Below are 12,719 nucleotides of genomic sequence, written 5' to 3' on the forward strand. Positions count from 1 at the left end.
AAATGGCAGTTAAAACAAGCGCAATAACCTGGCTACAAGCGTAAAATAAAAACTGTGAAGGATATGGTGCAACAAAGATAGGTAATAATAAATGAATATAATTAAATGGCAGTTAAAACAAGCGCAATAACCTGGCTACAAGCGTAAAATAAAAAACGTGAAATGTCGCTTCCCTCACTTTTCTTTGAATTTGTGTATGAAATTCGCTTAACTAAGCGTCTAAATTTATTTTTTGTCATTTGCACATAATTACTTAATATTCCAAAAATTAATGTAGTAGGTTTCAGCTAACCAAGTAGTAGGTTTTCGGAGGCAATCAATAATATAAATATATATATATATATACGAGTGTGTATGTACTGAGAGTGGAAGAGAAAAATGGGGTAAGGTTAGTCAGCAGAATATATGATAAGAACAAATACATTATTATTAATCATACTAGGCTGTATGATATATATAATGCATAACTACCGTTGTTGCGCAAAGTGCAATCCAAAAACAACAACAACAAAAAACACAAGATACCTATAGAAACTTCAGAAAATGTTAAACGCGTATTCCATAAAAAAAAGGAGATTGAACAGGACTTAAGAGCAGAAATAGAAAATCACAGTAAAAACTATGTCAATAATGCAATAAAATTATTTTATCTAAACAAACATTTTTGTTTAATCATTCGAAGACCAAGTTCCTAGGATAATTAGTAAGTTTTGATTTGTAGAACACAGCTTATATCCTTAAAAAAAGGATTTGCTTCACTATTAGGTCCTTGGTTGGCAGAAATTAAGTTATACCTATCCTAAGGACAGTTGTAACACAAATTAAGTTATACCTATCCTAAGGACAGTTGTAACACAAATTAAGTTATACCTATCCTAAGGACAGTTGTAACACAAATTTAAATATTAAATGTTTTACATTCCTAACATTTTCTATAACCTCAAAGATTTAATATTTATTTATTATATACGTAAAAAGAGAAGGTATTTTTTCGATGCCAGAAGTATGCCATTCATTTAATAAACGTCTTGAGTTAACAGCAGAAATTGGAGTAAAAGTAGTTGAAGTAAGTAAATTATTAATATAATTTAAGCAATTACATAGTCACAAATAAAGTAGGTCTTTTATGAGTAGTAATTCTTATAGATAAGAATAAAGAAAATTATATTGGTTTTTGATATTCAAGGAAAGTTTTCTCTCTCACTCTCTCTCTCTCTCTGTATATATATGTATAAATACATGTAGTTAACTTTCGTTACACCCACGTGTTATTAGAAACAATACCACTTTGCTTAACATAATAGGCGCTCTCAACTGATTTTATTACTGGTATTTTTTGAGAATAGTTTTAAAACGACATTTTGTAAAATTAATTTTTATTTCAGTTCATATCTACAAAGTCACAGCAATATATTGGCTAACTCAAAGGCCCTCTTTTGCGATTTGTGTCAGCTCAAGGAGGTTTAACGATAGAAAAGCATATTCTTAAGCCACTTTTGTTTCTTTATTTTATTTTTTTTAGTAAATTTTGAGCATTGCTACAGAAAGGCTACCTGTACATAGCCTTCCCTAATACTGAAAGTAATGTAGATAGTCATCAGAACCCGCTTCTACGTATTGGAATTACTGTCGTTTCACCGAAAAGTGGGATCTACAGTCATCAGTACAGTGTACTACTGTCCTCAAACGTGTTTTTTTTTCTTCAAGGTTACGTAAACAATTACCCTATTAAGCCATTTCCGGCTCTCCGAGGAAATGATGTACAAGATTAATAATCAAGGGTAGAACATTTAAAATGAATAAAAACCCAAATAAAAAAAAAGAATTATCAAAATGTAGCTTTATATTCACAAAACTACTCATATTTGAGAGAAGAAAATAGCAAACTCAGATAATTTTAAAAGTATTGAGATAACAATATTTTATCAGAAACAAAAGTAAAGTTCATATCTTTTACAGAAAAAATATCATTAATCTTCTTTAGCAAGCTAACTATAAAATAAACCGTCGATATAACTGTGACGCATAGTTTACAATAGAATATTCGCTTCGCATAAAATATACCATATTTTGATACTTTGGTGTTCACATTTAGTATATCAGCAGATTACCATAATATGGATTCTACGCTTAGGGCATGAATGGAAGGCACCTGAGGATAGCAGATTACCATACTATGGATGCTACGCCTAGGGAGTAATCTGCTATCCTCATGTGCCTTTCATTCATGCCCTAGGCGTAGCATCCATAGTACGGTAATCTGCTATCCTCATGTGCCTTTCATTCATGCCCCAGGCGTAGCATCCATAAATGTACGGTAATCTGCTATCCTCATGTGCCTTTCATTCATAGTACTATGGATGCTACGCCTAGGGAATGAATGGAAGGCACCTGAGGATATGAAGAAGAGGGAGGATATTCTTTGAGGTTGTGAGATTACGTCGCCTATGGAGTCATAGACAATTAGTACCAAGGAGTGCCACTAGGAAGCGAATACTAATCATTTCACACCTCGGTACTACTCGCTCACGACATCACAGGCCGCATAACCTCCTAGCCTTAAATAATATCATACCTTCCCTTCATGCCCTTAGGCGCCGGCATCCTTTGGACGGTAAAGTACTGCGTATACTATTTTCGCATCATTTTTCAAAATTCATTATTTTGAACAAGAAATTATTGCAACATGTTATATTAGTGTGTAAAATATCTGTTACAATGTCATATCTTTTAAGACCAATAAAGAAATACTTTGTTTTAGAGCAAATTCATATTGAGGTATCGTTATAAGACCGTAAATGGGCGGACGTAAAAAGTAAAACGCTTTATGTAGTATCCCCCTCCCCAGTGGCACAGCGGCATGTCTGTGGACCTACAACGCTACAAACCGGGTTTCGATATCCGTGGTGGGCAGAGCACAGATAGCCTATTGTGTAGCTTTGTGCATAACTTCAAAGAAAAAGTAAAACGCTCTATGTAGTAGGACCGCCCAGTGGCACAGCGGAATGTCTGCGGACTTACAACAAACGCTCTATGTAGCAGGGCTAGCGTAGACGGTCCATTTACTACTTTGATGTAGTAGGATTAGCGTAGACGGTCCATTTACTACCTTGCAGATAAGCAAAACAAAGAAGCAAATTTGTTTGCTTTAAGCTATTTCATATATATTCATTATTGACTATTAGATTTTTCTTTTATTTGTCTTCTGTAAAAACATTAGGTTAATTAAAAATTTATGTTAATTAAAAATTTATTCATAAATTATTTACCAAGTTAAACAGTATAACAGTACCATGTCGTTCAAACAGGTGTTCCAGCGTTGCTACAGCAAATTTACTTCATAACGTAAAATTATGTTTTTAAAGGTACTTTAAAAGAGTTCAAGAATTTATAAACGCCTCAAACATAATAATAAGACATTTTTCATTCCACTTAAATGGTCAGCCACCTGGACCTTTCTCAAGTTCTTAACTGTATCATATTTATTCACGTATCTCTTTTGTTCTACGAGTTTAGAATTTGGTAGTAAAAAATGAAACTCTAAACTCATGTTTATTTTATCTTTAACGCAACCTGACGGGCTGCTATGTACAACCCGAAACTGCTTAAAAATGTCCTAACTTTCAAGTAACTAATTTTATTATTTTTGCCAATGAAAGCTGCTCCAGTCATATGCTAACATTTTTTTTTAATGAAACATTACATCATTGAATGATAAGTAGTGAATGTCACGTCAGCACAGTAGAACAACGTGCAAAATTTCTCAAAGGCAAGCTAGTTTGTTGGTAAGTCACATGAATCATTGTTTGCACTGACAGGTTTTAATGACCCTCATATGTTAGCGAACAGATTTTGTAAGCGCAGAAATGTCACAGTGAGTCAATACATTTTCTGTGCAGCTAATACTATTTGATGAAATTTTGTACATCCTCTTTGAAGACCAAAACGTACATTAATCACGTGTAGTGTGATGCATATTCTTGTACACGAAACTTGAAACTAAACTAATTTATCTGTAAAAGAGGATTCAAAGGTTTGTTGTCGAGATTACATTTCATCTTCCAAGAAAGATAATGGCGTAGATATGCATTCAAAATGTATATATAAAAAATAAACGTATGATACTTTGTTCCTGAAATATTATTATATTTTACAGCAACTTTCTGGGGCGCTAAGAGAATTTCGTTATATTTGGTCTTCAGAAAAGCACGAGATGATACCCTTTAAAGAAACCATACTACATGTGAATGATGTAACTTACATAAACGGTAAGATAAACCAAATGATTTCTGAACTTCATTTAGTTTGTTACCAAATGTATTTTCTCCGAAATAAAACAGCGTTTTAAATATCATATTTAGTTTGCTAACAAACGTATCTTCTCCGAAATAAAACAAGATTTTAAATATTACATTTAGTTTGTTACCAAACGCATCTTCACCGAAATATAACAAAGTTTCAGATATTACATTTAGTTTGCTGACAAACGTATCTTCTCCGAAATAAAACAACGTTTTAGATATCACTTTTCTTAGACTGGTATTTTATGTGATATCATGTTTTTACAGAAAGCACGAAAAAGGTAAGTTGCGTATATTTGCCTTGTTTTAAAATATTAACCATTATAATGCCATTAAAATACATACAGAATTTATAAGAAAAAAAACGAAAAATATTTCGTGAAATTCTTTAGCTGCATTAATAAAAATTACTTTTTACATCTACGAGGAGAGAAAATATTACATCAAAATTTTAAAGATGTGTTTTTTTTTCGAATCAATATAAATGTGTTTGTCACTGTTTCTTTTCATGATTATGTATCTGTTCATCTCTCTTTTAGCCAGCTACTTCTCTCTCTCAATGCTAGTAATTTTCAAGTTTAGGTAATTGTCGTAATATATAAATACATATATGTATATCTGAAGGCTGCCTATGTGGTATTCAACGGGAAACTAAACTTTCAATAGCAAGGGGATCAGTCCGCAAGCCAAGCGATCAAATATTTTAGGTAGATAAGTTTACTGTTAGGTTTAAAAAGTAATAATACTCGCTTGGTTTGCCATAGGCTTTCACTTTATTCCTCATTTTAAGAAGAAGATGTAGATTGAGTTTGAAGATGGTATAACAGAAATCGATGATTACAATGTTCAAGTAAAGTTTTTCCAAGCATATAAAAACGTCACACTGCCTGGCTATTGGTTCTCATAGTAGCGTAGACTTGTAAACAACTTTTCTTAGAAGTAGCTAAACACAGTCTCGGTTAAACGAAAAACTGTATAGTTTTAGATACAGAAAAAAATGAAAGAGCAGAAAGTCAGATCCAAATATTCTGTTTACGTCATCCTCTATGGCAACGATTCCACACTAGATGAGGAGTAACTTCTGTTTAAGTCATCCTGTATGGCAACGATTCCACACTAGATGAGGAGTAACTTCTGTTTACGTCATCCTGTATGGCAACGATTCCACACTACACGAAGAGTAACTTCTGGATGAATGTGTATGTAGTTAGAGTTAGCATATAACGTAATAAATATTGCTTCAACCACTATATTCTAAATTTGAAATATATAATAAGGAAAATTAAACCATGGAGAATTGGGGAAAATATTCATATATAGGTTTATCTGTATTATAGAAGGGTGGGGTTATGATACTAAATACCACAAGTGCCTTTTTGTCTTAGACCTATTTTCAGCCCCAATCACATTTACCAAATTATGAGTCTGTCACATTCAACTGTACTTCAATGATTTAAAACAAATGATACCTCAATATATATAATTGAAACGCACTTACCACTTCAACAATCCCAGTGAATGGACCACTTACTATTTTATTATCCCATTATACAAACTGCTCAATATCATACACATTTTCTCAGCAGCGTTTTACATTACATAACCATAACAATAGCAGTATGATTACAAACCAGTAAATGAATACAGTAGAAATTATTACCTTATCTTATTATAGTATTTTAAGATTTACATTAATATAAGAACGCTATTAAAACTTTAAGCCTGTGGTGACTAAGGAAAGTTAAGACACTTACCAATCTGACCTGAAATATTCAATAGTCTAGCATAATTGTTATCCTATATTATCCTTGACACAATGACTAATCTACATGTTGACAATTTGTAACCTGATATTTGGTGTTACAAGAAAAAAAGCTTATCTAACTCTTCTAAGATAAAACTAATCATAAATACACTTAATTAACATATTAATCTTCTACTTAAGCTGGACAATCATCAATGAAATGAAACTATAATTATACAGAATTTCATTATATAAAAACTATCAGGTCAAAATTACTCCCACGATCTATATTCCATAAATTCACAAATGTACAACAAAATGTACAACATTCACATTTATTAACTAACTATTTATATTTATATTCATTGGTAAGTTATTTAATTTTTAAGACTAACATAAGTTCTTCAAGCCACTGGTATTTTTCCCACAAAATTATTTATCATACTATTTACACATTTTAAAATACACCTGAAAATTAATAAAATGCATGTTTGAGTTCATGTAGATATGATAATGACAATACTATTATCTTTTAAGATAACTTTAGCAGTAAGTATTTCTAATCTGATTCATGATGACAAACGATGTAATAGTCTGATCATTTATATTAGAACAATAGCAGTGAAGATAAACACACAAGAAAATCTTTGCACTTTGTATTGATAAACCTCTGTAAACTACAGCACAGTAGAATCTTCAGTGTATTACACAGGCAATTTTCTTTTCATAACCCTCTTCATTGCTCACTGTTGTACTTTAAACTCAGTAGTATTTTCACTTAAGTCTTTCCATAACTTTTATATTATGAATGTTATTAACATTACTTTCAGACTCACACTATTGGAAATAATTATACAACTTACGAGGAGAAAGGGTATAAAAGGCAAATACTCAGGGAAAATACTTAGGGAAAACTACTTTTTATCGTGTACAGTCTTGTGTTGATAGCTTACAAGATGCTGGTTGTCATTCGGCAAATCACAAAGTACCACACAAGTACAAAACCTATAAAATTACTGATATTCATACCAGAAGTAGTAGTGTGAATCCAGTCGTGGCTACTATAACTGAAAAAATCACGTGACAAATTTGTGAAAATCAAAGTTTGGGCTTATCAAGAATTCACCATGTGAAAAATTGTGACAAAACTCCATGTTTCACTAGGAACAGTATTCAATACTTTGAAAAAGGTACCTGAAAATTGCTTTGCTACTAATAGAAGTGGTTGAAGTAAAAACTCGAAACTCTCCAAAAGTGGTCTTAAGTATAAATGGGTATGTTCTTTATAAAGACGATGGTTGCGTACTGATTCTGTCAATGATCTTGCTGTAAAAATACGTGCCAATATTACCTTGAGAATATTAAGATATACGTTAGCACAAATAGTCTTGAAAACCGTTAGTGGGAAGAGTAACCAAATCAAAAAAGTTGAAATGGTCATTAGACCATGAACAGTGGAATGAATCAACAAGTTGAAATGGTCATTAGACCACGAACAGTGGAATGAATGAAGAAGTTGAAAATGGTCATTATACCACGAACAGTGGAATGAATCAACAAGTTGAAATGGTCGTTAGATCACGAATAGTGGAATGGACAAAGCTGAAGGCACGTGCTTTTTATAGAAAAATTAAAATTGAAATTGTTCAGACACAATCAATGGCAGTTTGTTTGACGACAGGGAGGAGAATGGTATCACAGTCAGTGTATAACTTGGAAGCATGATGGGAGATCAGTACAAGTTGTGGCTGAGTCTCAACTAATTGTATCAGTGATATACAATATAACACTGATGCACACACAGATTTTGACCTATCCTCATCTCCCACAGAAATTCGACACACTAGGCGATGACTCATCTCCCAGCAAAAAAAAGCAAACAAAAAACATACAGAAAATATAATAAAACAATATCTTGTTGGTCAAGAGACCGATGGTACACTCATAAACAATGTGAATATTCTTGAGGCTGTGTAGGCTTGTGTAAAACTTGTGAAGGTCAAAAGGTGACCAAACAACTTAGGTAAAATGTGGAGAGTAATATGGGATATTTAAACTATATTTCATAATTGTACGATGATAAATTGTATGGCAATATGAAAATAAGAGGTGATGCTCTGTGTAAAGTAAAGCAAAGTGCCCCCGTAGTATATACTAGTGCTAGTGCTGTGACTGATGTATTATACCATATTCATTTTAATATCGATGTTTGTTTAAATTAAATTTATATTTAGAAATGTACGTACCATATACTGTTAAATATGTGTTGCGAAACTCCCACCTATTCTCTAAAGTTGTAGAAGATTCTCGAGTGTAAGAATCAACAGTATATGTGTGTACGTAAACGCTAATGTAGCTTTGTATCGTTACGTAATCTGAATTTTCGAGAAACTCTCCACACGCCTATAAATATAACCAACGCGACGCGCCAAAACTGTGAACGTATTTAAATGCTGCTAGTAAAATGTTACTGCCAAAACTGAGGACCTATCTAAATGTTGCTAGTAAAATGTTACTGCCAAAACTGAGGACCTATTTAAATGTTGCTAGTAAAATGTTACTGTGAAACTTTCTTGTCTGCTATACCAACTTTAACTTTTGACACCTTGAAGCTCGTTTATCATTGCTATTATTGCCTAAATTGTACTTCCAGTTGGAAGTTTTAGCTTTTTAATTTTATATACTGTTTTATATCCATCATGTTGGAAGTCTTTAAAGACTTTCCAGGGTCCCCCAATTTATTGTTGTCAGTAAGTAAATTCACAGACATCAGAGCAATTATATCATTTGACTAAGCATCCTGTTCATAAGTAGTTTTGTCTGTCAGACTTGAAGTTAGCTAAACATCACTGTGTTATGTCATATGACGAAGCATCCTATACATGAATAGGACACTAGTCTGTCAGACTTGAAGTTAGCGAAACATCACTGTGTTATGTCATTTGACGAAGCATCCTGTTCATGAGTAGTTTTGTCTGTCAGACTTGAAGTTAGCTAAACATCACTGTGTTATGTCATTTGACGAATAATCCTGTTCATGGGTAGCCTAGTAGTTTTGTCTGTCAAACTTATAGTTAGCTAAACATCATTGTGGTCATAAAACCTAAAGGTCACTTCCGCATTGCTTAGGCACATCAACTTAATTGAGTACTCTTAGTGTGCCTTAGTTGTGAAAGCAACTAAAAGTCTCCTGCGAGCCACAAACTAAGAACTATTTCCTCTAGACAACTTAGATACAAGGATTTCCACATCATTTCAGCTTCTGATCTCATAGCCATGAAAGCTGCAGGACACATAACTGTCTCAGCCTCTCAAGTTTGTAGATTGACAGATGTCTTAGCTTTATGTATATTTTAATTTCCAGCAATATTTGGGAGGACGATGCTGCTCAGGTATTGGCTCTTCCACAATAAATTCTTTGTAAACAGCAAAAGGAGTACTTGCAGTATATATATCAGACGGTCTGAGTTTATTATAATCCAGTAAGTTTGGTTCACCTTATCTGTCCCAAGCTGCCTACCTGTGCATGCTTCACTTTCTATTTTGGTGTTTGCCTGTAAAAGTCCATATGAAAGACAAATTAATCAAAGTGAACAAGAAGCAATAATTAGCTTTCACCTAATTTATTTGCATCAAAATTATTATTTATAATCTATAACTGTGCTAGTAAGTAATTAAACTCTCAGTACACAGGTAATGAACACAAAACTGAGTGGATGAATGATTTTGTGTCGATACGTTTTGTGTGAAACATTTCACCTTACTTTACTGTTAATAAACAAAGAAATGTTGGTGCTAGCTGGAGATGCACTATAGAAACAGGTGATTGTAGCTGGTGAAGTAAGAGTTTTCCCAGTTTGTTTGTTTGAAGTTTAGCCCAAAGCTACACAATGGACTATCTGTGCTTTGCCCACCACGGGTATCGAAAACCGGTTTCTAGCGTTGTAAGTCCGCAGACATCCCGCTGTGCCACTGGGGGGGGGCGAGTTTTCCCAGCAATAAGTCAGAACTAATACTGATGGAAACTTGAGATAAGTCAACCTTTTAAACACAGTTGAATAAAATCTTAACGATACAGTAGGTTTACAACAAAGAAACAACACACTGGCTGGTTTTATGTTTTCATGACAGCATAAACTTGTATAGAACGTTTCTCACATATAACTAAACACATTATTTACTAAACTAAGGATCATGCTCTTTCATCTAAATACGAGGCTCAAAAAAGAAGAAAAGTCGACTTTAGACTGCTTATGTCATCCTGCATGGTAACAATCCCACATTACACAAAGAGCAACTTCCAGGTAAAAGTACTTATCGCCATATAATTGAGCCGCGAGCATAGAAGACATCGAATATTGGTTCTCCCATTATGTTCTCCCCCAGTATTTGTGTTAAAAATCTTAAATCACAGGCTTTGTATTGAAATATTATAACGGAAATTAAACCACGACGAATTTGAACCAAATATCCATATATTTATATATATGCATGCATTCTATTTTATACAGATGAGAGTAACATACACATAATGGATCATGTTTACAGTAAGATGGACAACGTAAAATTAATCATAGTGAATACCACACACACGTCTGAATATTTTATATGTACCTAGTATCTTTCTACACAGTTACTTATATGTATCTACATTTTGCCTATTAAAGCTTTGTATGTCTCCCTGTCACGTGGAATTCATGAGAGAATTATTTGGTGAACATGACGCTTAGTTTTTATATTTTACAATATCTAAATATATATTGCAAAAAATATTAAAGATCTTTGTTGCGATTTAAAAAAAAACTCATTTCTAAACTTGAATATTTTTAGTACTCAAACCAGAACTCTTCTGAGTGGTTGCATTTCATGTAACGTCGATTTACCTCATTGCGTTTACGTTTACACCGATAATTCTATAAATATTCCATGAATGGTTGCATTTCATGTAACGTCGGTTTCCTCATTGTGTTTACGTTTACACTGATAATTCTATAAATATTCCATGAATGGTTGCATTTCATGTAACGTCGGTTTCCTCATTGTGTTTACGTTTACACTGATAATTCTATAAATATTCCAATGAAGAAAAATAAACGAGATGGTGGATTTCATTTAAAAAATTATTTTAAATATGAATTATTGTTTGAAGAAAGAATGAGTCAATTGTTTATTTGGTAATTCTTTCTTTTTTTGTGTTAATAAAATAAATTATACTTTTTTTGAGATTATGAGAAACTTACATTTACATCTTCTATAACACTAAAGGACTAGTGTAGAAAAAGTAGTTGTACAAGTGTAATTATGTTTCCGAAGTGGACCTATTCAAGTAATGTTTATATAGGGAGTATTTATTCCAAGGAAAGTTAATCAATGTTTTGAAAAAAATACTAACTAACTTTTTCCTTTATCTTATCCTTTATAAGCTAAATAACTCGCAGTTTCAAAAAGTTATATAAGAAATAGCAAAGCACAATACTAACCTGAACTGTGATCTTTTAGATTCACTCGGTCTTCACCTTATGAAAAACAGGAGCCATTCTGAACCAGCAGTCAGCTTGCATCTGTACTATCCTCCATTTGACCAATGTCACATATATGATCAGAGAACCGGTCTTTACAGTTTAAAGGAAATGACGTTCTGGAGCAAGAATGTGAACTACACCGGTGAGAATATGAAAAACTTAACAAGAAGCTCATATAATGAGTATTATAACTTTTTATTTTCACTTCAGATATTCTATCTGCTTTGAAAGCAGCATTTCTAGATACCGTGGTCTACTTCGTTCTAATATTTATTATTATACATTACATACCATACTTTTTACACGACCATATTCTTATCGCTGAATAGGTTATTATCCAAACATTCAATGTGGTTGTTTACCAAAAGAAGTGAAAGGACACCAGAAAAGTACAGTTTCATGTATTTTAGGCCTAAGATCAATACCCTAGTTGAATTTTTCACGAATTACTTTATTTCATTTCAATGTCTCCAAATAATGTTTACAGACCTTGAAATAAACGTTCAATGATCACAACCATATATTTTGAAATATTGTTTCAGAAAGTGAGATGACGTAATATATATATTGTAGTTGGTAAATGTACACTCTTTTTATAACACCCATTAGATAAAACGTTATTAAACAAAACAATTATAAACCTACAATACATTATTTTAAGTTCTATCATCTATTAAAATGTTATTCCTTTTTCATCTTCAAATATTGAAACGTTTTAAAACATAAAGTTCTTTTCATTGAAATACTGTTGATTAGACCTTTCAAGAAGTGCTCATGGTCTGGTCTTATCACTATGCGGAAGAAAATATAAAAGCTATCTTTTTAGACTATAGTAGTAGTATTTATTTGTTTATATTTTAGGTCGAAGCTACACGAGGGAGCTACCTGCGCTGTGTCCACCACATGGATTGATCTCCAATTTCTAGCTGTATTAGCTCTGAAGCTTACCGCTGAGCCACCGGCGGGCTAGAATGATATAGATCATTAATTATCATATCTAAATATAAAATTTGGGAAAATATGCTGAATATATTGAAAAGCTCCATTTTCACCCACCATTTACTCTTCAATCCATAAATATTCTATAAAGAGTCATTACTCTGCGTTTTAATCGATCATTTGAGCACACCATTTACTCTTCAATCCATAAAT

At 32.7% G+C, this 12,719-nt stretch overlaps 1 protein-coding gene across 1 annotated transcript in view; it reads left to right on the forward strand.

The window, feature by feature from the left end:
* The window catches only part of LOC106463891 (cysteine dioxygenase type 1-like), a 22,443-nt gene that overhangs the window by 2,781 nt on the left and 6,943 nt on the right, over positions 1-12,719 (forward strand). The window contains exons 2-4 of the mRNA XM_022391819.1: positions 979-1,066; positions 4,157-4,268; positions 11,545-11,709. Coding sequence (XP_022247527.1) covers positions 979-1,066; positions 4,157-4,268; positions 11,545-11,709 — 365 coding nt within the window. The remainder of the gene's footprint in view (positions 1-978; positions 1,067-4,156; positions 4,269-11,544; positions 11,710-12,719) is intronic.

This window comes from Limulus polyphemus, unplaced genomic scaffold (genome assembly GCF_000517525.1).
Source record: "Limulus polyphemus unplaced genomic scaffold, Limulus_polyphemus-2.1.2 Scaffold56, whole genome shotgun sequence".
Lineage (NCBI taxonomy): Eukaryota > Metazoa > Arthropoda > Merostomata > Xiphosura > Limulidae > Limulus > Limulus polyphemus.